Genomic DNA, 26,942 nt, shown 5'->3' with positions numbered 1-26,942 from the left:
CCTTAATATTAAATGAAAGTCAGTCGTGTTTATATAATGATAACCAAATTATTCGGTTTAGGTTCTCAAAAAACCTAGTTATCCTGATGTAGCTTCCTATTCTAGTGGCAATCTATTTGCCATGACTTCTACATACGAGATGATACGATATATAATGACTGTGTTAATGGAGTAAATTGTTCCTAGGCTGAGTGACGTCCCCGATCTTCAATGAAATCTCCAAGTTTCATGCAGAAATACTGCTTTCTGAAATCTTCGTGCAATGTCGGTAGGTCTTTTACCTACCGACATTGCACGAAGATACCGAGAAAAACCGAAATGCGACCTTACATTTTTCTGTATCTTCGAACGAGCGAAACTGGGTAGCTACGATATAATTGATAAGGTCAGATAGTTCTGAAGCCAACGCGCTGTGTTTTCTCGATCCACCGCCAACTTTTGACGAAGCTCGTCTAGTTAACGAGCGACGTAGGGAAATATTTCGCTCTTTTGTTTCACTGAAGGCGCCGATCCAGGATCTGAAACAGGACACACATTTGTTGACACGGAGCAAATTTGTTAGGAACATATATATTACTAGATAAAATTATGTGTACGTAGGTATCGTCCCCTTGGACTTGTTTCGCAGGCCTCTCTTACCCGTGAACCCATGGCCGTACGGAAAAGAAAATGTCACGCTTTTCAGAGTACGCTTAAACACTTCGGTTATCGTAGGCTATCAAATTGACTATAGTGTAGGTAAACGACCGAAATTCCCCAATGCGCAAATAGTTCATTAAATTTTAAAAACTGAAAAAATAAAACGAGCACCGTTAGCAAAGTGGATACGAATCCAATTTTGTAAGATGCCTAACAAGATGTAAGGGGCCTAACAGAACTCTATGCAACAGTTATCGCATTAGATACTTTCCCATTGACGACAGATTTGATTTAGCTTGAAGAATGCCGGCTTCTTCCAGCAGAGGGCATGGCATCTACATATTTATAGACATACAAGCAGGCTTCGAGTGAGATAGCCTAGGTCTATAGCTGGGAGGTACAAGTGTGCAGTTAAATGAGAAAAAACAATGCGTTCACGCATATACTTCGTTTCGCGCTGCTGTAAGCCTACTTTAGATGCCCCACATCGGCGTATTATGTATCCATATTGCCGCATAACTGGAGTTCTCGCTGTCGTCGTCATTCACTCTCCATGTTTTGAGCAGGTATAGCACGTATACATGACGCGTTCGGACCTAGAGCTACCAACGTTTTAGAGGCCGTTACAAACATTCAATTCTTCGATCATGTTAGCTCATTCTCTAAAATGTATTCGATATCTGTCCAGCCACTAATAGAACGCAGCCTACCATTGGGTAGCTTATATATATACGCCAGTGTACTATCGTGTGGATGCTAACTACAAACCAGTCTACTTGACCGACTAGTAATTAACTTACGGAATCAAGCTATTGTCACGGTGCGTTGCATACTGACTACGTGTCAGAGAAGTTTAAGGTATTCAACATGCGGCTGTGATGAGAAGGCCATACTTCTACAACAGTGGTCTGATCGGCTTTTTTTCTTATGACAACGTCTTTTTATCTATTTTTCGCTCGGCTATATCCTATATAAACAAAGGACTAGTATGATATATATCGATTTAACATTTCGTAAACTGTATACACCAGAATAGAAGTCCGATTACGTTCATCCCGTTGTCCCGGAGATCGTTAGGGAACAGCTAGCTAATAGATAGCCCAGTAAAGTCATGGTTGACTATTCAAGGGACACATCAATCACCAATAACAATATAGATTACCATGTTCGTAGCTAAAACAAAAAATTGATAATTGCACTAATAAAAAAGTAATTCTATTTATTTTTAATAGTGCTATCATCCATAATTTTCTGCAAAAAATTTTGATTTGAAGTATGCTCTTACTACGGTATTTTTTATGGCGACGAGAACGAGCGGTCTAGGTAAATATACGGGGACACAAACTTTTAGTCTACGAGTAGTAATTGATAGAGCCTGTCTTTAGGCGAGCGTTAATAGGCGAATGTTCGTAAATACGCGAGTAAAGTATGGCCGATTAACTTCAGAGCGCTGTATAATTTGTTCGAGACTTATACCACTATAAGTCTGCCCGCGTGGGTGGCCCGCGTATAAAAAGTGGACTCTATATAACACTTAATGACACGTATATTCTGAAGTGTTCCAACATGAAGATGTGGTAAAAGTGTACGGCACTTACGACTTTTCTTCCCCAAACGTATTACAGCTGTTATTGTTGCTGCCTCCATTGGAGTTATCGAGATCATCAACTTGAAATAATTTCTTATCTTCATCGGTTTCGTTGGATGATGCGCTTCCAAGTTGTTCGGATATCTGCAAGATGCAAAACGATTGTAACTTTGAGGTTTTTTTTTTTGCCTAAAGTTATAACATTGGCTAATATGTGCCTATTTCGAGATCAAACACAAAGTGTCGAATTCGTAATACATGCATTGTTGGTTTGAGGTACATTTTGGTAACGGAAAACACCGTTACGTACCTATTTCGGCCTCTATTTTGCGTTTTCCTGACTTTTTCTGAATAAAAAAATAATATTGGGTATTCACTCTAGAAAGGCAAGATAATAAATGCTGGATTTTCAAATTATCACACCAAATGACCTGATCAAGCATCGATAAAGTGCAAAATTTCATTTCTAGAGGTCCTTAATTTGTTCAAAGCCGCTCACTGGTAACTGGTCGATGTGATCGAGATAGTGGATCGCATTAACTATTGAGCAACTTAGGTATACAGCTTTTAATGTATCAATGCACTATACATATATTATAGATGATTTTCGGGCAAAAGTATTGGTCTGACCTCCGATGAGTCGCTAAGGTCACCCGACATTTCATAGTCGGGCAAAACAGTCAAAAGTTCCTCTCGTTCGCGAGTTTCCCGACAAGCCGCCTGATTCAGAGGAGGTAGTTTTTTGCCCTGTTAAACCCACACAAAAACCGATAATGTTAGTGTCAATATTTCGCTCATTTGCCCCTCATGCACTCTTCTCATAAAAGATTTCCCACATTTTTCAAGTTTACAAATTGCGTACAGTGGGGCTAGCCACCATATCTACGAAAGCAGAAAAAGACAAATAAAATTTTCCCGGTAAATTCTGTTCGACGAGTTCGGATTACCTCTACGCTTTAACGAAACACTCATGATCCATCTTTCCACCACTATAAAAGGAAGGAATTCAGTAGACTTTTAGGATCACCTCGAATCTCAGAATATTGGCCACGTTAAGATATAATCTGCAAAGCGTCAAATCGTACGTAAATTTAACAGAAATTATGAGGTCAGAAGAAGGAAGAACATAATATACCCTTCACGTAGCGCCAGGCAGCTTACTAGGCACCTATTTTATCTTGAAATATTCTATGTAAATATTATTATCCTTTTAATACTGATCTATTTACTGTATCATTCTACATTTTATATATACAGATCTATTATTATATCATTAACATTAAATTGATCTGGGCGCTTATTATGCTGATCAGCTATTCTTGCTTATTAAAGGCCTATGCAAATTGGACTAAATATCTATTAAGCTCATCGAAAATATTATGACCATAACAGAGACATTAACATCATTTTACTCAGAGACAACCTTTTATAGTTCCCGTTAGGAAAGCCAACAGAATTGACGTCCTGAGGGAATCGACATTCCCCAGCGTTAGAATGTAGTTGAATGCAGACATGCCTTTTTAGGCAAAATGCAAGTGTACAATGCAAGGTAGAGGTTCGACAGCTCCGGAAGCTCTGTGTGTGCTTTACAATTTACGCGGATAGGGAAAATACTATTACTTATTATCTTCCCTTAACTTACTACTTCCAGGCTCTGTAACGTTAAAACTCCTACGACCAGATATGCATAATATGGTTTCCTTCACCATGCAATTCGCATTAAGTTACCAAATTAAAGGTCCTATTCAGAATGTACTCCTGAAACTGAACGATCGCTATTGATGGGCCACCTCACAGGGCTCTTTCAAGTCAACGGACCAACGCAGTATTCGTTACGTCACGAACACAAGAAAGTACAACAACAATAATAATTATTATTATTGTTATTATAACTTTCTTCATTCGCACGAATTTTGAGGAACTTGTCTGTCAGTGACGGGTGGTACAGAATGATGGCCAACAAATTCTACCTGGGCGCTTTCTCAGCTGCGTCGTTCGTGCGTGACACGACACTAAGAGACTTCACAGAATCGTTGAGACTTCGAGGCCGATTATAAAGGTAATTCGCCTTAAGATCGTCAAACCTGTCTATGATGCGCTTCTCACTCGGCTAGATCGACTTTAGAATAAACAGGCGGATCTCTTTTTTACCTGTACAGTGGAGAAATACTAATTAATGCATGATTCCGTAGCGAGTGACCAGTACTAACGAGGGCACGAAAAAACGACCCATCAAAGTGACGCTTTATTGCCCATCACTGTATATACTTTGCATGAAAGTAGCTATTATTTAACTTTTCTCCATATGACCATCTCGATCGTTGCTAAAGAGTTGACAAGGTAAGTCTGCAGCGTTCTGCACCTTTGTAATATTAGAGGAGTTAGAGTTGCTAGGTCAGATTGTAGACTTCGAAAAAAGGATCAGCAACCTGAAGGCGGAGGGTCCACTAACATGCATGAGGCTTAGAAGAAGGTTTCGTAACGAGGATATTATATGAACTAAGAAAGACAGACAGTATTGTAACATTTCTATTTCATTCAATGGTAAGTGCATATATAAAGATGTCTAATGTAGGGCTAAACTAATACGTCTAAAATCTCAAAAAGATCAACGAGTCCACCCATTTGTACTCCATATGCTGCATGATAGGCGACAAGATTCAGCGGTTTATCGCACCACAATATTGCTTATAGCGCCAAGTAAACTTGTTTCAATCATACAGAAATCAAAAGTTTTAATTAAGGGTTTTATTATAATTTGCTGTTTTAGTTTAAAAGTCGATATATCTTCTTTTTTTGGGAAAGCGGAAAACCAACCTTTTCATGCTAGCAGTTTTATGATTCACCTTGATTTTAAAAGTAAAAGTTTGCTACATGTTAAAATTTTTTAATCGTTCAGCTGAGAAAACTTCGCTAAGGAATTATGGGAAGTTTACAGGTTTTGTTAATATAATACAGTCAAAAAATAAGCGACATACCTTACTGAAAGGTTTGATTACTAAGTCAAGTTATGCGTTTCGTTAATTAACTATACAAAACGGCGCAAAAAATCATTGACAAGGGAAATAAGCTTCAAGGACGTCAGGCACCTACCTTGATCAGTATCTTGTACTTAAGCTGCTCGGGGGAGGGTAGTTGAACTTCGTCAGCCCCGATTGCCTCGGCGCATAACATATCTATAGTAAAAGGAAATTTATTTATTAGGGGGCAATAATTAAACAAGTGAAAAGAGTACTATGGGTACTACCACATTCATTTAGAGTTTCAGCTTCATTCTTCGACACTATCAATGATTCTCATCTTTAGCTGACCGAAATTTAACGTTGTTTGTCCGTACGTACTTTTACTGGATATGGTTCAGTGTTTATTTTTTTTATGTTCGTTTCGAGTCTACGCATGCGTATATACGTGATTTCAATTTTTCGGTAAATATTCTCTTACCTCCCAGAATTTCGCGAAAGTATCTTGCCATCACAACTTGATTCTCTTGACTACAGTGATTTTCTATGGAAAGGATAACCGGGTACCTAAAACAGAAGAAGGTGCCATTTCAATTTGGGATTTTAAAAACAAATGAACAAAGCCTCTCGGTATCGTATCTGCTAACGCTGTGTTCAAACAAAATAGAACTTACGGACTAGCAACAAAAGCGTACTCCCTTATAGCCTCAATGACGTCCTTGAGGAGGATTTTCGAAGTGAGGGTATACCCGTGGAAGATAATTGGACCTCCACTGTTATGCTGTCCATCCCATACGTCCACTGAAACGAGTCATTAGAGAACGCTGAAAAGTTCAACATATTTTAAATACAAAAATAAAGAGCAATAGGTCATGTCTGTCTAGGAACTAGATATATAGTGTCATCATAAATCGCGTCGCTTGATTTTGGTGTTGTCGTATATATTTATACCTATCGGAATTTCACCCTTTACTACCATCTGCGTTAGTCAGCCGCGGGCAGGTCTGATGCTGTTCGACGTTTTACTTTCCATCCTTCCTAGGCTATCCCGTGCCATCCTAGGCCAGCCAAGCAGTTCTCTTTTTGCTTCTAGTATACTAAGGTGGCTCGGAGCCGTACGATGTAATGTGGTATTGCATTAGGTCGCCTTGGGAAAACACTTCCGGGTAGGCAAAGCAGAAGGGGCCGATACGTGACTTTGCCACTATCGTGCTCCACTGATTGTATATCGTATAGAACTTTGTTTTAAGGTATACAGTCCAGATTTGGTTGTGTCGTGTTTAAACAACCATATCGGGAAGGAAATTGATGCTTACTGCTAGTACATCAACGTTTGCCCGTAGTACAGAGTAGAATATTCCACTGGTACGCAGCGAATATATTGGAGCCAAGAGAGGAAACCCTGTTGCCAGCTATTGCGAAACTAAGCGATATATGTCGAAACTAACCCCCAGAGACGGCTCCGAAAACAGGTATGGGCCACCAGCAAGCAAATTACCCGATTTGTTCTCTGCTAGCATTGTAAGGACTACGAAAGATAGTTTCGGATAGGTGTTGAGGATAAACGTACGACACAAACAGGTCGTCCGCTTAACTAGAAGTTAGGCTCATGCTTTGGACGCTCCCTTCGGAATTGTGTTGTCAGGCCTGAATGCTGCTACGAAAAAACTTAAATCCATCGATGGAAAACCGGTCAGGCGCAAAGAACGTTAATAACCTTGGAAAGTAATATGCAGAACCTAGTTTAATTCGGAAGAAAAAAGGGGGTTTTTTAAGCATAAGTCGCGTCTCCGTATGACTGGATTAACGCGAACCCGTTCCGATCTTAAAATTATCTTGCTTTTGCATTTCGTACTTGCTTCCGGCGTTGTCAAAACTGACGTCGTGATAACGCAGAGTATTTTACGTACAAGTAGGAGCATTTAAGAAGTGACTGAAATTCATTATGATGCAGCACCATTTCCGTAACAGGTCACAAAAAATGCGCTACTACCGTAGTGACCCAGTATGCACGCTCTTTCTCTATATGCGTAATCCACTGTGCAACTTACGAAACAGCATACATGTACACTGTTCCGTATCACATGTGTAAATTCGTTTAAAATGCAATAGTTAATGTGCTGTAACAGTAACTTTAGTTTATTATGGAGGCGACAGAAAAGCTGGATGCATGCGTGAGTCCAGCTTCCAAATATCTTCGAAGATAGAAGAGTGCAAGGTCAAGACATATTTTGTCGCACTCTCTTTTGCAATATATACGAGACTACCGTAAGTCGGGTTTGTTTTGTGGGCTTCGCAAGAAAAATCGTAACGGTCCACGACGTTGGGATCTAATCCGATATCTGCCATCTTGTCAGCAACCAGAGCAACCGTATCATTTAGCTACACTTGGGCATGCGTCGTACCGCAAAAGGAACTTGAAAAGATTACACATATTAGATAGACAACGACAGCGTACATATATGCAAAAAAAATGATGATCAAACAACTTACATTCAAGACAGCGACAACCCCTTCGTAGCGCCTTGATATATCCTTCAACGCTAGAGCTACCAACTAGTTGATGATTCAATAGGTACCTGAAATGAAAAATATCAGTATACAGCGTTTGTGTGCTGCTACTGTTATCAGCGCACACAATGAAGACAAATGCAACTCTTAAGGAACTTATGGCTGTCTTGCAGAAAATGAACACTGATTCGAAGCTATATTTTTATCTTATCTTATCTTAATTTTATCTAATCGGCACTAATCAGTAAACAATAGGAACGCGTACGTATTATGCGACGAGGCGATGAAGTATTCGTTAAGCGGGCGCGTCATGTCCTGACAGACAAACTGATGCTGGTAGTCAAATATGGCTTGCCGATCTGACAGTAGAAATGCTTCAAATCCATGCATACTCAGATGGCCTCCGGAGCCCCAGTCCTGTTGCCGGGGGACCAGAGACGAAAAAATTTGTCGATGTTACGAACGTAAATTGCATCGTAATTACCGGACATTTTAAATTGTTTGCATTGGTTCGCTTCTGGCAAATATAATTGTAAAACACTGTTTCAGCTTTATTCTAAGTTACGTTATGCGCCTAGAACGCAAAACGGCCCCGTCTGCATACAAATTATAAGTTCATTTCGGTATAGAATAAGAATATCTCTTGTCGCTAGAGTATTCTTTTTTGCCGTCACGTGCCGCTTTTTATGAATTCTGTTGATCGTTGAGCTATTATGGTGATGAAGACATTGAGAGCGAAAAGAAGACTTCAGCACTACTTTAAATAAATCCATTTGTTCCGCTACTGAGTGTGTCGCATTAACAACTATCTGTCATGGTCAAAGGGGACAATTCGGTTACCTTTAGGTAGCATGTATGCTCTTACCTTATTAGGATCCTGAGTAAGCGTCGTAATCAGTTCCTGGCACTCCTCAAGTGAGTGGGTCTCGCATTGTTCATGCTTCAGAAAGCTCTGTAGCTCATCGGGCCCCATCAGGTCACTTCCTCTAACTTTATACCTTTAATTATTAGGATGAATGGTATTCAATAGGGTTGTCCCAACAGTGCGCGCGCCTGCTCGCAGGCTGAATGGCTTTAAAATTTCAGTATAACGCCTTGAATCTCATTTAACTTTCTAGTATAACGCAATAACATAAACAAGCTGTTTTCTATCGCAGTCTAACTGACCGCAAACTCGAGCGGACGTTTCTTCATTGAAAAGTGTTCTTCTCAAGCGGCTAGCCGGCAACCGAAGCGGTATCCTGGACAATATGTTTAGCTCTTTGACAAAATATTTATTTAATGGCCAGCTTAGCCATACGAAAGTTTCTGGCTGAAAGCAGCTTTCAGCCACTACACCCATGATACAATACAGGAAAGCAGATCGTATCTATTAACAGCGTTTGAAACTGGTAGAACATGATTTCTGTTCTTAAATATCAACACTTAGTAACATTGTCTTTTCAATAACATATGTGTTGCAAGTCGTCATACTGGGTGATGCAGGACAAAGCAAAGCATCGTGTATTTACTTTCACAGGTTAAAAGCCGACCGCTGTCTAAATCAACGCGTCAATAGACTTCCAAATTTCAACCCGAATGCTAGGTGACGCGGAATTCGAAGAACCCATCGGGCCAAGCGCCTAGACGATTTCAGGCGACGACAGAGCAAGGGTCTCGTCGTATATACGCTATTATTTCAAGTTTTATATAAAATATTAAGCACAGAGGACTTTAATAATGCACAGAGGGCATTAACGTCGCGCGGTGACGATCAGCCACCCCTCGCCGTCACCCTAATAGACAGATGATCAGCTTTCAACGGATTGTTATTTGATATGTCGCTGACCGACATCGTTGTGTCTACCTACGCTCAACTTACTTGTCAAATAATTCCTGAATTTCGGGCCTATGCAGTAGGGAGTTATAGAACAGAACAAACTCTTCTTTGTCCAATACATCTTTTCCATCGACCCGTGTACGATTTTTGTTTGCAGCCTAATACAAAAAAGTGGGTCCGTTGTTATTATGCGTTGATTTTGATTGATGCGCGCACGACTATAGTTTGCTTTATGTAGAATTTCTCTTAGGCAGTACTTGTGCACTGGTAATTCAAGAGCTGTGCTTTAGCGTTCGTAGCGAACGATAGCGGCCGAACGATGGACGCTAGCGCGCTAATGTCGTGCCATAGACTGGAGTGTTAGTGCGAAGGTCTCATACATCATGCGCCTCAGTAGGTCGACCTGACCATGTGACGAGCAAATCGATTAGGTGCCATCATGTATGGTGCGACACCATGGTGATAATCAATCTTCAATCGTGTACATAATCATTTCTTCGCTCATATGCCATCAATCTGACGTATTTGGGTAGTAGCGGAAAAATATATGGTGGACAGTTTCCGAAGTCGAGGTTTCGCTCTACGTAAACGTACATTATCTGTTTGCGGAAGCGCATTCTAGATCATTTTCTAATAAAGATCGAATTGCAAAAGCCATGCTGAAGCTGCTCTCAACGCGTCTGCAAATTAGCCAACAGCTGGTGAGTGTGGGCTGAGCTCGTTTCGGGCCCGTGATTCCATTATTTCGCTACGACATTGAATCATTTCAACTGTAATGCAAGGTTCTACAAATCCTACAAATGTCTATGCTTATAATAAAGAAAAAAAAATTGATAGGAGTGAATCTCCGGTGAGCCCTTCTAACTGCCGTTGCTTGTTACTGCGTTGAGTTCTATGAAAAAAGCAAAAAAAAACCTCGATAGCGGTAGCAGAAATCTACGTAAAAAGCGCGGTTATTGGTGTTGCTTAATCTTAAAGGTAACTTGCGAGGGATGATTTGAGCGGAACAACGAATTAAACGGTGTTGAAGTTTTATAGTATAGAACACGGTGACCATTTTGCTGTAGCGGCCTCAGTTCAAATATCTATAGTGATGGAAGTAAACGAAAAGAAACAGCTTTAGCCTAGTGGCCTAAAACGAGACCTGAAAATTATTAGGATCATTTAAATCGGTCGCGTGGAAAATTTTAACTCAGATAAAACCGTCCTGTCCGATTTTTAGAAAAAAGACTGCGGAGGAATGAAGTCAGCTAGTATTTATGGGCACACTTGAATTTTAGCGTACGTACGGAAAATGGCGTGTAATGAAACAGTTGCAATAGTAGAATATTCATCATTTAGTGGGGAAGCTTTCGATTTTACTTGAATAATGAATTTTGAATTTAAAGATAGACTTATATAGTGCTGGTAATTATTCATAGATAATAAACGTTTGTGTTTTCTTTAAAAAAGAAAAAGAAAGATGAAAAGGTTCGCAGTAGAAAATGGGTACAGCCACTCACATCGAACAGTTTTCTGACGAGTTTCTTCGGAGCAGCCTTGTTCATTTGTCTGAGCAGTTCGAGACATTCAGAAAAATTTAACACTCCATTCGCGTTGATATCTGCCCGCGTAAATTGTGCCTTGATCCAATTATCAAATGCCTCCTGGCGTTCAGCATTACGGTAAGCTGCCACCAAATGAGACAGCACACGACACCACGCAACGCAGGTGTCCATTGTAGGAGCTGGAAGGTAAAATCAGCCGGAAAGCTAACTATATAGTAAGGAGCCCCCATAGACTGCAAAGTTGAGGCGAATGACACTATTTTTATTATCATTACGTATTATACCTAGAAATAATAGAGATCATTTATAGGTTACAATTAATGTCAGCCTCTCACCGTACCTCAGCCATGCAGCGTTTGGAAAAAATCTGTTTTTCAGCTATAGACGGGTTGTAATTGTTTTGCGCGGTTAAACAATTTAAGGTCAAGCTCAGACCCCAGAATGGTGGGTCTTCCATTTCTAACGACCGAAGTGACCCCGACTGTTCATGACCGTGTATGGCGACTTTAACTGAGAAAGCAGTTCCCAAAGATAGTTCGTCAACTTATGCATGTGCCTGGAATATGCACTCCGCCCAGATCTACCAGCGCTATGATGAAGACTACTACTAAACGCACTTCGTAGAATGGCAAACAAACACACCGTCAATTAGTGAAGATAATGGGTTGTGAACACTTGATTATCCACAGGCATCTTAAACCCATCGAATTTCATAAAGAAAATAAGATGCCCTATAAACTAAGTGGAAAAGGTACCTTAATTGGCTTTCAACACAGTAATAGATTATCAAGTAGAGTTGTTGCATGCAAGATGTAAAACCTTTACTCTGATATAAAGCAGTTGCGTCTACAGGTAGAAACGATTTAGCACGTCAACATTTCAATGTCCAATGTCAATATTTTTCACGGCATTCAAACGTTTCACAGCGTACGGCCTTAAACGGCTTCGGTATTAACTGGGTCTTAATGCCGCTGGACTAATTATCACTTCAAGCATTTATGTAACCGTTACGTAACCGGCCATGAAAGGAGGTCTGGAAGGCTACGTTTTGCCCTGTATTCTATTCGATTACTGTTCGTGAAAAGAGCCTTACACGTTTGACATAAACTTAACGCGCCTATTTTCATGTATACTTGAATAATTTGGTAGCTTATATAATATAGGAGCCGGTTTAGCAAGCGATAGCTTCAGTTCTCCGCGCATCTTCGTTAGACCAACTTGTATATATATATATATATATATATATATACATTGTACTCTTCGCGAATGATTAGTTCGAATTGGTTACCCCCGTCCTGCATGAACATGAAACTTCTAAGGGAACTATTAATGCTAACTTTACACAGTTTATATGTATATATATATATATATATAAATCGATAACAAATGTTATATAGATTTATTATGTATGAGAATTATATCTTAAGGTTTTCTTTATAATACATTATAAAATACGTTCGATCCTTTAACGAGTAGTTTGAATAACACTAAGAACACCATATATATCCCATCTGCCAGACCATACATAGACTAGAAGGTTCGTACTCATCGCTTCTGCCGTTGACTTGCTGATCAAAGTGGATCAGACGAACGATGATAAAGTTATTTAGCCGATAACTGATCCGAACCGACCCGTGTGATCTCTCTAATTGCTTCATCCTCGCTAGGTCAAGGTCGCTGCTCCATGGTTTAAAACATCAGATCATATAGCTTTCTCATACGGTTCTAAACATAAAAATGGCTCTGTGGGCGTGAGGGTTTGTCAGAGAGTCCATTAGTCTATTACAGGTCAACTTTCCTCCGCGAACTACCCTTACTCGTCCGCTGACCGAAGTTAAGTCACGCACCTGTGACGCCCGGGGTCGACATTATTGCCTGCCGTTTGGCCTGGCTCTACGACAGAGACCGTGACGCACGCAGACTCGGTTAGTCCAACATCGATTACTCCGCCACGTGTCTTCGTTGGGCAGACAAACGAACGGAACTTAATCTAATGTAAGTTGTGCACGAACAGCAGTGTCATCTGCGTTGCTTAATTCGACCTGGCTATTTCGTGATCGTACGTATTTTCACGCACAAAAATAACAATGATTAAATCGCAAGGAAAGACGATCAGATAGGGGCTTCGTTCCTTTACTGTCGTCCATTTTAACCTTGCCTACTACTTTCTCTCTTTACTCTAGGCTGTCTCTTTTTAGCGAACCTATTTGTTTGGAAATTATTTCTATGTATATGATTGATAAGCAGAAAAATATATTCCGCTAGAATGCCTGCAGCGAAGGTACAAGGCTTGCCTAGCCTTTTCTAATTTGCACCTGCCAAACTACTCATGTCTCTACCTTATGCCAGTTTAAGATACGTCTGGCCGTAAAATACGTAGCGCTATATCAGTGTGTACAAGGCAAACGCAGCAACAAAAAAAAACAAATGCTATTTTGTTATTGGTAGCCTCAAGTTACCATGAGTATGGTCCAAGCAGACCACAGAGGTTGGGGGTCTACAATCGGGAATTTGCCTGGAAAAATATTACCTTCTGTTTTAGCAAGCTCAACTATTATAATTCTAACCACATGATGTTGCATAATACTAATCGAATTAATGTACGAGCCGGGCCTCGTTCCGGCGGACCTTTTCAAGGCTCACTTATATTTCTCAGCATGGGTTTTTCTTCATGGAACGATTTAGGATGATCTCACGATTTCGGCTCAAGTCGAGCCAACATCTTCTAAACCTGGTTCTGTTCTCCGTGCGTCCGACGCGCAGAGATAGACCAGCTCTTTATGGTGCACGAATCTCAAAACGACATTTCTTCCCGCGAATTCTTTCGGGATCTTTGACATTTTTGGTAGCTGAATCTATACTTGTGTAAAAATCTCGTCTACCTACATGTCCCTTAGGCCTATGACGTTTGTTCGGCTGCCGCAATATGTGTGTGAATAGTAGCACGTCGTTGACGTATTGAACTACCTAGTCGAAACTCTTCGGCTACACTAACCTCCAGCGCCACAGGCATGTACCGCATCTTTGATTACTTTTTCGTAATAAAATATAATACTCAGATATATCATCATATAATACTCACGCTATGGTGTTTCTTTTACAATATGGCTGTAATAAATAAGTCTTAAAGGCAGCCATTCTCCTAATTTGTCGTAATAGAAACCTATGGGACACTTCTTTATGTGTAAACAATAAATCGATACGGCAGGTTTTGACGGTGTGTAGTTTTTCATCGTTTCAATTAGGGTTACGCGCACATTCGTATAATATAATTAATTTCTAACTATACTTAGCACCAACTCTGACTAATATTATTTGTATCTATTAGGAAATGAAGTGTATGTACATAGAGCGCTAAAACGGTATAAGCAAGGCGGCACATGCAGCGTCCTGAAGTACCTAGTTCTTCGACAGGAACCAAACTGTGGCGAAGCTCACCGATTAAGTTAAGGGTCGAGTTGGTCGAACTGAGTACAATAGAAAAGCAGAGCTCCTCGCGGACCTGCAGATTACGCAAGGTTCTACGCCGACGTCGATGCTCGTCTACCTTGTGGAATACATCTGTTGAATAGCCACGTCGGACTTCGCCGATATTGCGGATCGCGACTGTAGTTTGAAACAAATGTCGAAAAGGCGAACAGACACCAAAAAATTAAACAAGGAAATTAGCGCAACGTTAAATATAGATAAATAAAAACAGTAATAACACTAATTGTCATATAAGCCTATATATTACGATTCTATTCAATATTTATAAATGTCATGTTTGATAGATGATATCCCTCCTCGTGTATCAACACGAATGTTTTCCACAGCGTTCTTTGTCGTTGGGGTGTATTTGACATGGGACAAGGTTTGACATAAAGATTGCGCAAACATGTAGAAACCTGTGTCTAGAAATAGACATGCCGGATAACAGGAGATCAGAAACCCTTTCAACTACATTACGATTTTGGCTATTACCTAGTGTGGTCTTAAATGTGTGTGCGTGATGTTATACAACTCTATTGTCTATCTTACTAAGTAACGTGCAGTTCTACCAAAAATATTTATCACATAAATATTTCAATAGATCGATAAAGTATGGCTGGATTGATAGCTGTTTCGGGGTAATCCAGAACGCTGTAAGTCTATTTAATGAGTCTTTGCTAACTATAGATGGCGGCCTGCGGCCTATTGGCCTCTCTAGCTCAGGTGCGTATATTGAAACATTCAGTTCAGCACTCCCTAATCGATACAACAATATAAAACAATTAATAACACCATTTGCTTTGCCTGGGCCTTTTGGGGAAAAACAATCAAAGCACGAAACTTAGATCGAGCTCGTAGGCTAAAAGAACAAACGTAGATCTAAATCTAAGTAATTTGGGTTGTGTCTATTTTGGGCCGTAGGTTTAGCTGAACGGCAAAGGTTTCGCAGAATATCCTGGACATAACGCGCTAATAGCAAAGGACGATTTACGTCAAAATCTGTAAATTACCCCCAATCGTTTGCCGACAGATATAAGATGTCCTGTTACGTACCGTCTGCCGGTACTCTGTCTGGGCAAACAGATGTTTACGTGCATTGTAAACGTGTACCTTCTATTTTTACAACAGTCGCTCTAACAGCTCCGAATGAGTAAAAAAGAAATTTGAATGACAGGCGCCGCCCTCTAGGCAATGAAAAGATGCCGGCCATATAAATGCACCGTAAGCGCTATTCTTTTAAGGTCACCGAATCGCTTATCAGGCGCTTGTAAATCGACAAAATCAGATCTCTAATTAGTCGTGCTTACGTTTTTTATAAGAACTATAGACGAACGTATCTAAGACTGTCTATGATATGTCGAGCTGTTTTTTTCAACTAGTACATATGTAAGGCTTGAACACCGTATTTGGTACGATCCAAAACAAAGAAACTTACTATACGAGGCATAAATTCAGCTAACTCAGCTCAATTTGTGAAGCGGAAACATTATCGACCACCTTCTAAGGCTAGTTGCCACAGGCTTGTCATGGCAGTGAACGCAGAGGAAGTGAAAGATAGCCGATCAGGGCAAAAGTTCTCTTGAAAGTCTCTTTCTCTGTAAAAACAGATCAGTGACAAAAAGGCAATCTTCTTTAGCCAATTCTCAATAATAACAGCATTTTAATATAACATGCGCAAAATATGACCGCTGTTTTAGGTTTAATCATCAGCGTACAAGGGATGAAAGACATGAAAGTGTCCTTAGATTTGTTTTCCAATTGCTACACCCAGCCATTGGCGATTTTCGATCATGTATATATAAAGTTCATAGCGCCGTACGTCGATCAGCATCGGAAAGCATTATGCAAGTTACATAACAATTCCTTTCTGTCGAAGTTGGATCAGCTTGCTAACAGCAACCCATCATTTTAAAGGTAAAAGTTCGAAACAGAAGATCTTTGTTCAGGCAAGCGTATGCGAGAACTAATCGGGCTCCATGATTTAAGTGAGAGCTCTTAGTCGATACAAGATCCTCGTGTAAAAAAAGTATACATGGAAAGGAAGCTGGAGCTGGAGGACCACATAACACTTTACAATTATGCCAAATATCATTGTCCGGGGCCCGTTTATGATGCATCACATGTTGACGGCCTGTCGACTGTTTTTTTTCGAATTTTCCGCCATGTGGTCGATTCGTATTTACATGTCAGACAAATGTTCGTTCTATATATTATCGCATTGTACATCGCATGATAATCAGGAAAAAAGGAAATAGTAAGTACGACATCGGAGTACTGAAGTATTAAAGCTATGTATGTTAATAAATATTATACTTTGATCACTGCAATACTTCTAGTTATGATGAATGACCACCACTTTGGATTGGTCGTTCATCTTCCCCTAAATCAGCTTCGATTTATTTATTTTTGTGTAAAAACCTCTAACTTAACAAATCATCATACAATATCCTGGTTGAATGGAAAAGCTTCGTCATAACGTATTGGTTAAAATCAAGTTTTCTACGGCACAAAGCAAATGTGTTCATTGAGCCGAAGGCTTTCGTCAATCGGCGATGATTCTTGTACCTATCATCTGAATTGAGCCAGTCGGCTGGTACAAAATCTTTCTTTGAATAGACTAAACAGTATGTGCACAGCCGTACGGCGCATGCGCGGACTGTTTGAATTCGCGCGGATTGCTTATGCAGGCTAAATGCACAATGAGGCATCGATCATATCGATCGAATTTCCGCTTTGATAACCATACTGCCCTTAGCTCACTTCGAGATGATGCGGGGCAAAAACGCGATGGTATCTACGGATGTCTTCCACGTAATTGAAAACGATGCTTACACTTGAAAGAATCGCTGCTATGCCAAGGTCCCTAGTCAGAGTAAAGACATATTTAGAAAGCTACACATCAAACGACGTGTGAAAATTTACTTTTATATACATACGATAGCAATTTTTGCGAAAAAAAAAAAACAATTCACTGGAAAAACTTGTCAGAAATGGCGGCAGTTTACTCACATGTGAAACTACTTCTTCGTAAAAAGATGACTTTATAGTTGTATTGAATAGGCTTTCGAGATAACGCGTCGGCCGTATGAGCGTGTGTTGAAAAAACAGGCGAACTATCGCTTTTAAAAAGTCATGGATACGCTAAATATTTTAATCGGTTTTAATCAGACAGAAACATTTAGCGTTAGGTTTGTATTCTGTTGCAAGATAACAGTACCACATAGGTAAAAGTTTGATCCAATTTTAAAAGATGAAAATGACTGTTTCAAGCGTCCCGTTGACATGTCTAAAATACAAATGAATTCGTTCAGATTTACTATTGTCCTCTACGTTGGCTCCCACTTGTCCATCTGTCAGCCATTAATAAATACGCTGCTAGCTTTATCTATTTTCTTAGGTACCAAATTTAGCCGCTTCTAGGACCTACTGGCATAGGCAATATGCACCAGGGCTTTATACATATGGCAGGCGCTTGTGTGACCAATTAACTAGGTTAAGAAATCAGGCTTGTGTCTGGCAATAATACAAAGATCGTGCGACTCGTCCGGGGTTAACAGCTGTTTGCTTCTTGATGGCCCTCGACTAATGCTTATCAATGCTCACGCGGTTCAAACGTATAACCGTTCCAAATAGTAACACTGATTCTGATCGCGTGTACTTGCCAAGGGGTATTCACCATACAGTAAACAATACATTGAATCATTTTGGCAACATATACGGGAGAAAGTATTGCCGACTGATTCATTATTGTGAAAATTTCTGGCTTTTTTTAACGCTTATCAACAACTTTGTCACGTTTACCGGTTCAGCGAAAGCCAAGCGACAATCAAACGCCTGTGCTAGGTACGTATTTACTTGAAGTTCAATTGCAACATCAAGTATATGGTAGCATATAATTGACTCAACGATGAGTCTATGGGAGTAAATGTATTAAGTGTCGAAGAATTACGCTGTCTATGTATTATAGTCGGAGATGAAATTATAAGATTGTTTTGAAATAAAATATTTCAATATGCCACAGATAAATTTGGTTTCCTAAAGCGTTTTATGAAAATGTCGTCGATAGCAGCTTCGGTGACAGCATGCTCTTCTATTGTATACGTTTTGCCGGTTATCTCAACGGAAACGTGCAAACGTCATCTTCATACCACAGCAACTTTAGACAGAAAAAAGTAGCTTTTCAAACTCCAGCGCATCGTCTGGGTCCAGGCAGATGCGCGAAAGCAGACGTCATGCCCTCTTGCGAGTGTTAACATTAACTTTTGCATAGTATACGTCAAGGATGACATGCTAGATTTCAGTGTGTATTTTTATCACTGATAGGATATAAGGTTAGCGTGGAGCCTAAGAGGTACGTTCTTACCTCAGAAGTGCTTCATTCAGTGCTGTAAGGCTTTATCAATGAATAGTAAATCATTGTTTCAAGTAAGATTAAATTATAAACTACAATGAAGCATTAGTCTTACAACACTAAGAGTACACACAGACACGCTATACTCTGATGCATAGGAATTTTTTTGCTAATCTTATTTATTCCCCCAACGTTTGGTGGCAAGGAAGAATGATTCATTGGAAAATTGTAGTCATTATTTTGTAAAGAGCCTCTAATATAATCAAGATGGAACAGGCACTTTTCGAAATTGTCCTGAGTCCCGGATGTCCGATTCGAATAGTTAGCATGGTCGTTTGTGCCGTCACTGTTTATATGTAATAGTCCATACCTAACTTAGGTAAGAGCGTATTTTGTATATACGCAAACGATACTGCCGGTCGCATCGCTGTTTTGTCCAGGTCGAATTGATACCTTTATCGTGTACGGACAGAACGACCCAACGTATACTACTCAATCAGCTACAATCATCTGTATAACATCATTGATACTAATTTCGAGTAAGTAGAATGCTGTCAAAAGACCTTTCTCCGGTGGAACTTGATGCACGGGGTCAGATTCTTAAGGGCAAGTTACACAAAGCCCAGATTGCATGTTCAAGCAGTAACTCAAACTAGTGCAACACTACAATAGCATGCGTACGATATCGTTCTCGAAGTTCTAGTTTCCACAAAATATTAATTAAGCACAAAATATGTGCTTATCTATTTGGATCTAAGGATATGCTAATGAATTACTATGGTAGCATTCAGATAGTTCAGACATTTTCCGCGCATTCGACAGATAAACCGCGCTTATTATTTCCGCTTTGGCTACCGCCTGATCGCGAGACTGATGCTGAACGCGGATGTATAAGGAACAGAGCCTAACCTGTAGTAACTGTCGTATCGATGTGTTCTTATGAAAAAACTGCTAATTAACAGCTGGCTACATGGCTAGATGACATAATTATACTGTCGTCACCTCGATTGCTAAGCGTGTATAAATGTATGCGAAGTCGTTCTCAAGTAGAATAGAACAATTCTATGTGCTAGTGGGTATTCATCAATACGCTTGGGTGCATGGTTAGCACAACCGCTGTTCAATAGGTGAAGGCCAATTGTGGGCTGTTCAATCTATGCGCGTTCGTATAGCGGAGAATTTTAGACCCATATCATCAAATTTACTACCTGAACTACTAGTTTTATTGCCGCTGTCGTCGTCGTCGTCGTCGTCGTCGACACATTCCACGCAAATTTGGATGATCTCTGCAGTGGGCTGTGCCCCCGGGACAGTTGCCGACATCCCCAGCTGTACATCTTCGTTTTTACATGAGCGCTTGCGCTTTCTACGACTTGCATGAAACATCCCTATTAGGAATCTGCTAAAAACGCTGAATTTCATGAAGCCGGCGGCTGTGGCGGTACCATTAACACCAGCGATCAATCGCTCACTCTTCTCTTTCTGCAACTCAGCGTCCTTAGATTCGCTCACTTATTAATCATATATGTGTAAGTAAGAGTTCACCTGTGTACCTAATCGCGCCGAATACTGCTATATGTACATTTCAGTCTCCTATCGGATGCTGATTTTAATATGTGCTAATCTTTTCATTTGTGTCCAGTTATAGGGACGTTACCAACAAACAAGATCATTGACGCAATCCTGAGTTCGCACAGTCCTTGTTCCCAGGCCGCGAGGTATCGCGGGAAAAACAGACTAGATTGAATATTTAGAAAGTTCACCGAATTCTCACGTACTTGATAAATACTGACCGTCATGAAACCTTTGTCACAGCTGCCTCAAGTAGATTTGAGGTTGTTTACCGATTTCACTTGATGCATAGTGACACGGCAAATATGGTTCTACCTCAATGACATTTTAAAATCACAAGGTACTTCACAGCACTTTACAGGTTCAGAGTTACTGGCTTCGGAAGATAGTTATTACCCGAAGTGAAACTATTCTGTTTTATTTTATACTGTACGTGTAGTAATCAAACGTTTTGTTGCAGAAATAAGTGTTGCCTTCTTTGTTAATCAAAAATGACGGGCGACAGTACCTCACGAAAGGTCTAGTGAATATTACAGCACTTTTGTGCTGTCTACCAACAAGGTAACAGGATCACTTTTGAGAAGAGAAATCAAGGTCGCTTATAACAATTCGGTGTACCTCAGTAGATGACCTTGTACAATAACGTCAGAACTGCAGGAATTACGATTCGATCGCTATTGATAATCTTCCGTGTGTCGTCTGGTCTTGACCGAATGGCACGGGTCTTGTGAACAACTCTTTCAGCCTTACAGTTCATGTTTGCCTTATTTAAGCGATCCTGGAATTCGTCAGGCTGGTTTGGCGAACGATTTCTGGTCGATGGCCCTTTTTAAAGGGGATACAAGTGGGGTCGTCAAGTGGGAGAGGGTAGGTACTGGGGTGAGGGGAAATGCAGCCAGACCGTGCCTATCGGACCTCATGTATGTGACGGGCTCATAGGTCGAATGCGGTACGTATCTTTTTTGATTTAATAAAACCTTGAATGTCTGTTAAATATTTCAGGAAGAACCCATAGGAAATGGGAGGTACCATTCAACCGTGTCGAAATTTCAATTGTATTCTATAGAATATTGGTCTATCACCACTTTCGTCAGAATAGATCGCGTAACCTAAAGCGCATGCCGCAAAGCGTCTGAGGAGCAAATTTAAGGCAGGAACACTCACTAAAAAGCGGCATCGCAAGTCATAATTGTCTTATTTCGAGCAAAGAAGGCTACAGCTCTACTCAAAACGCTGTTTGAGTAGAGATCATCTGAAGCAAGTAATAATATTAATGAGTTGGCTGATTTCGTTTGCTTAAACCCTTAGCTACCCTTAAACGCCGACATTAACGCTAGGTTCATACGGTTGATGTTTACCAGAGGCATTTCCCGAACAGACTTGTCCAGTCTAACTGTAACACTGTCCTAAATTACCTTCAACAAAATGCACTAATTCTCTAGTCTTTTTTTTTTAACTTTTCAAGCTAAAAACGGAGTGCGTGCGGCTGAAGATTTGATCGGCTTGATTTCTACGTCGTATGCCTATACACGTATATATATATATATATATATATATATATATATATGTATATATACCAGATTTACGGCATTTACGGATGCCAGCAGGAGTCTCTTGTTTATGCAATTTCTCGTTTGGGCTCCATACTCCATTCGTACATTTTATGCATTTTTTTTTCAAACTACTCCGGTCTGTGACACTTATGTTGGCTTCCAAGTTTGCCACCAAATAGATCATGTAAAAACTATCTAATGGCGTCAGAGGCAGAGATGAGCTTTGCACTCACCTTGAGTCTTTTTTATCGTCGTTCATTTACTCGGAATCGGCAAACATCTCTAGCCAGTGGCGATTAACTGTAGACGCCTGTTGTTATTATCGTGCTTCTATATTTATAATAAGATAGTTGAAAAATTTGCATCATTTATTTACAAGAGGAGCTTAACGAATTGCTACCCGCTTCATCTACGGGCACCTTTGCCGCTACTGATAATGTAGAAAAACCTAAGCGAGCGATGGAAAAAAAATAGTCGCGATTTTTTCTGAAATCTTGTTACGGTATCATGATTTATGGTTAGATCTACTGAGGTATTTTCGAATGAACCACTATATATATCATATATCGAAAAAGGGTACCGAGACTCTTTCGGTCCTGTAAACCCATTACGTTATCGAAGTACGCAGTTTAAGAAAACAATTAAATAACATACGCGCCTCGGCAAGTATCACACTGTACATCGGCGTTTGTTATACCCATACATATATATATATATATATATATATATATACATAAGTCGTATAAAGTAAAACTCTGCTTAAAAAGACAAATATGGCTATCAAGTAAAATGTTAGGGGTGGCTAACCTTGCCCACATTTGCTACACAACCCACATTTTGCTGCTCCAACTTGAGCAAATTTTTGTTTAGCAAGGTTACATTATGACTGGAAATTAAGCCGGTTTTACTCTACAATTTTAGTCAGACATTTACAAAAATCACGCCGTAAACGTGGAAGTACAGAATAGATTCTGCCAACGTTCTGCACGACGAAGGAATTGGTAAGCCGGGGTCTCAAATACACTTGTGAACAATGATGTATGATCAAATCATCTGCGCACGCAACCTGCCTGGGTCTTTGGCCCCTCAATGGAATTAACCGACTTCGCAGTCGTCTCTTGTGATACTTTAAAGCTCAGGATGCATGGCGCACAACTTAAGTTTCGTTAATGCTCGGAACACACTTATATTAGATCGAATAAGTGAATTAACGATTTCTATTTAATCTGTCCGACGGATGTAGTACAACGACTACGTATCCAGTGGACTTTTTGTGGATTATATCGATGTAGCATTGCTAATTATAGAAACAGTAGGATGGGCAAATATTCTGAGAAAAATGCTAGAACAGCAATATGCATTGGCGATATTAATGAACACGCACGCCTTCTACAGTTCTGTGAAAAAAAAATAGGTAAAGGGTGGATTTGCAAGCAAGTGACGCTTTTAGCCGTTTATTTATGTGACATCAAAGCAAACATTTATTAAACAGTGTGGGTGAATTGGATGTGGGCAGAGACAATCTCAGTACTGGCGTGTTATCAGGGACAGTGGAGAGGTCACGATCTTCCACTAGGGCCTTGATGTTGCTCTGAAGGCAGCGGGTCTTGCTATAGCAACAGGATTAGACGGACTGATTTAATGTTTCTAGCAAACGAAAATATGAGCCTTTCATAACCTTCCTCAATACCCTTTGGATTGTAGATGTACAAATATCGCAATTGCCCTATTTAATATACTCAAGCTTCAATAGAAACTTCTAGTTTTATTCTAACAGATGCTAGCATGCAAGTACATTTAACACTTACCTACTTTCATGAACTCGGTACTTTTATTTAACAAAAAAGCACAAATTCAATTTCCCGTAATTCGAAAGCAACGAGCTAATTAGAAATGCCAGCACAAAGTTTTAACGGAAGCAGATGGGTACTGCGGATGGAAGAACGACTGCTCCTATATTAGCTATGCAAACGATATCCTCTACCGCGTTAAAGTAGTGCCGAATGAAGTAGCAGTGGAATGAAGAGCAAACAGAGTGATTTTGTTTTAAAATTTTTCAACAAAAATGGGGGCGCACTTCAAACGTATGAACGCATTAAAGAATCTAATCTTATTTGACCACATTACGGTAGTTGGTCGTCCGGCGTACAAACATTAAGTCCATTAGTCCACATGTCGTGTCACACAAAACATGGTCCATAAGTGGAAGAGGTAATGAAAAGATTCTATATGAAGCAGCTAAAATTCGAAAACAACAATACGCCACTTTTATCGCACGACAACGCTGGATCTCGCACCACAATGGCGAAAACGCAGAAGTTACATTTAGAGACTCTCTATCATCCATTATACCCGTCAGGGTCATACTTCTCTCACTGAGTATTACACCTAATATCTTGCCAACCTCTCAATGGAAAAATTATTCAAATCTCAACATAATGTCAGAACTGCCTCATAATATCTCGTATTCCTGTATGTAGAGGACTTGGAATTCTCGCGGAATAAATGATTCAAGTGGCAGAAGATCATGGATAATGGCGCATTCTTCGATTCGGTTGAAAATAAAATAACTAAGTTTGCGAAAAAGTTTGAGAAGTTAAAGTTCACTGTATGAAACAACCCAATACTATATTATCTATATGTTGTCCGCCAATGACGGTACCGTTTTCTACACGTGTACATGTAAGTTCAATCTTAAGAGAAGGCGGTATCGGATAGCATTGTTCTTTTTTAGGGGGCAAATCAGAAATGATCTTTTCTGCTAACAAACTAAATACTATATCGAGCATCTCTGCCAAGTTTACATTTAAGTGAAAATTTACTGGAACAGGTGAGGTAAACTCAAAGTTTCAAGATGACGTTCCCAGGTACTCACGTTCGGGCGCTTTATTCATACAAAAAAAGCCTTTGTGCGAAGGGTAGTACAGAAGGAACTCGTGTGAGGGGTCGAGATAGAAGCGCCGCGTCACCACCTTGGAGGCCGATACGACCTTGTGCAGAACTGTGCCTCTCTCCAGGACAAGCAACAGCTCTGGGAAATCGGCTAAGCCTGCAAGCACAGAGTGACAACAAGTACTAACGACAACAATAATAATACATTGGCAACTAACATAAACGTGAAACAACAACGCCAGTCACACAAATGCATGAGTGATAAGAACAACTGCAACATAAGGCATCAGAGCAGCTAAGGGAAACATTGAACAAACAGAGGCGAGCATTCCATTATATTTGAAAATCATCAGTAATTTGCCTCTGGGCTAAAAATTGCGACGAAATAAAAAGAAATTAAAGACAGAATGCTTAAATGTTTGTTCGTTATTTTAGTGTGTGTTACCTTTTTGTGTTAGTGCGTGGCCTTATGCACCAAGTGTAGGCTGTAAGTGGTATGAGTCATACCTTTAAGAGAGCTTAAGCTAAATTGTGAAGGCGATAAATACATTCCACGAAAAGTATCTATACATGGCTATTAAAATTCTGCCAGAAGTCTGTTAAAAGTAAAATTACTCATAAAACACCGTGTATCAGGGCCATTATTTGGAAGCATGATTGAAATTACTAAATCAGCACCAACGAATACATCTAATTAGGAATGTTTTCATTACTTCATTAATAAAGACATGGTTGTACACAGAATTACGTGTACCTAACTTAACACTCATATCGTCATACTTTCGTACTTATCTTCTCTAAGCCACGATACAAAGCAGGAAGCTATAATTACTAATAATTCTTGTATACAGAGCATCATAACAAGACCTAGGCTCGTTATTCCTTGTCTTTACTATTTCTACAAGCAAGATTGGATAAGAATGAGGGATGGATTTTTTTTTTCGTGACCTGTATCTCCATAGTGGAACATCATAATAACTGTAGTAAAGCAATGCTATGTATACATTCATTCTAGTCAGTAGCAAGTAGAGTCACTTTCCTCTAGCCGTATCCAACATACATTTAACATATGAGGTCACACTATGGTCTTGATATTTCCCTTTCGATAAACTGAACGTTAACGCCGTTTACTCCAGCTGAAGTCAACGTGACTGCGTCTTAAGCAAAGTTCCTGGCTTTCTCAGCATCCCTTGAATAAGTTTCATATTTAAGTTTAACGTTGCACGACATTAAACACCGAAACTAGCAATTGTGTTCAAATCAGTTGTAGCAGTTCTCTAACATTTCCATGTCACGCTATATACAAAAACCAGAGCAGGTTGTGTTAGGATCGCTTTGATTTCCGTCGGCTTTAATGAAGTAACGATTTCTGTGAAGTAATTAAGTTGTAGATACCCGCGCACCGCCACGTTACAGTCACTTCATCACCATCATCACAGTTGCCCTAAGGGCTAATTGTCTAAGCTAATTGCAAGAACCTGCTAGTATAGGCAGCATGGAAAAGGCATACGGAGTGAAGCAGGCCTGATGGCAATGTTTACTCCCATTATAAAATTATATAGAAAGGGAATTATTGTAGCGTGCATTAATGCTATTTAAATTTAATTCGTCGCGTTTTTTACTATTTAGTTTTAGTTTGTCAGTTACTCAGATTTGCTAAACTGTAATGTCTATTGTTAATGATGAAATATTTCGATATTTTTTACACATCCTATAGCTGAAAGTGAAGTGATATTTGTAAGGATCAGCGTAAAGAACAGGTTCTGAAGTGGCTTGCCATTTCTGCAAAAAAAGAAACCCAGAATGTTAAGTTAGTAAATTCAATGGTAACAAATTTCCCGTTTCCTTTTCTGTAAAAGTACTTTATTTTCGCTGTTTTGCATTGCCTGTAGATGAATCCCCAAATTGTTCAAATGTCTTGGCATTAAGCTATCTATAATACAATTAAGCTAAAGCCCGCCAATGTTATCCTGAAAAAAGTGATATAAAAGTGGGTAGAACGAGGAGTTTAATGAATACGAAAATTTAAAAAAAAAATA

The 26,942-nt window shown here is 39.8% G+C and overlaps 1 protein-coding gene and 1 long non-coding RNA gene across 16 annotated transcripts in view; one reads left to right on the top strand and one right to left on the bottom strand.

Moving 5' to 3' along the window:
- Positions 1–26,942, bottom strand: part of LOC111243691 (1-phosphatidylinositol 4,5-bisphosphate phosphodiesterase zeta-1-like) — a 49,098-nt gene that overhangs the window by 3,282 nt on the left and 18,874 nt on the right. For 5 of the 10 annotated variants that reach the window (XM_022789627.2, XM_086982115.1, XM_022789631.2 and 2 more), the window contains 13 exons: positions 24,887–25,060; positions 14,503–14,670; positions 11,020–11,243; positions 9,560–9,675; positions 8,564–8,696; positions 7,964–8,115; positions 7,681–7,766; positions 5,862–5,988; positions 5,669–5,754; positions 5,321–5,403; positions 2,858–2,974; positions 2,238–2,371; positions 331–518 (listed from right to left, as the gene is read on the bottom strand). In XM_022789627.2, coding sequence (XP_022645362.1) covers positions 331–518; positions 2,238–2,371; positions 2,858–2,974; positions 5,321–5,403; positions 5,669–5,754; positions 5,862–5,988; positions 7,681–7,766; positions 7,964–8,115; positions 8,564–8,696; positions 9,560–9,675; positions 11,020–11,243; positions 14,503–14,670; positions 24,887–25,060 — 1,788 coding nt within the window. Of the gene's footprint in view, positions 1–330; positions 519–2,237; positions 2,372–2,857; positions 2,975–5,320; positions 5,404–5,668; positions 5,755–5,861; positions 5,989–7,680; positions 7,767–7,963; positions 8,116–8,563; positions 8,697–9,559; positions 9,676–11,019; positions 11,244–14,502; positions 14,671–15,970; positions 16,131–20,094; positions 20,824–24,886; positions 25,061–25,963; positions 26,686–26,942 lie in introns of those variants that run through there. The other 5 variants (XM_086982117.1, XM_022789632.2, XM_086982118.1 and 2 more) reach the window with 4 other exon arrangements.
- LOC147757619 (uncharacterized) overlaps positions 19,214–26,942 on the top strand; it is a 19,321-nt gene continuing 11,592 nt past the window's right edge. For 2 of the 6 annotated variants that reach the window (XR_015322550.1, XR_015322544.1), the window contains exon 1: positions 19,215–19,425. This is a non-coding gene — a long non-coding RNA (uncharacterized LOC147757619). Of the gene's footprint in view, positions 19,426–26,942 lie in introns of all 6 variants that reach the window. The other 4 variants (XR_015322547.1, XR_015322548.1, XR_015322549.1 and 1 more) reach the window with 4 other exon arrangements.

The sequence above is a fragment of the Varroa destructor genome, unplaced genomic scaffold (genome assembly GCF_002443255.2).
Source record: "Varroa destructor unplaced genomic scaffold, Vdes_3.0 BEIS01000002.1, whole genome shotgun sequence".
Classification (NCBI taxonomy): Eukaryota; Metazoa; Arthropoda; class Arachnida; order Mesostigmata; family Varroidae; genus Varroa; species Varroa destructor.
The sequence above is the reverse complement of the archived record's forward strand: the minus strand, read 5'-3'. Positions and strand labels throughout refer to the sequence as shown.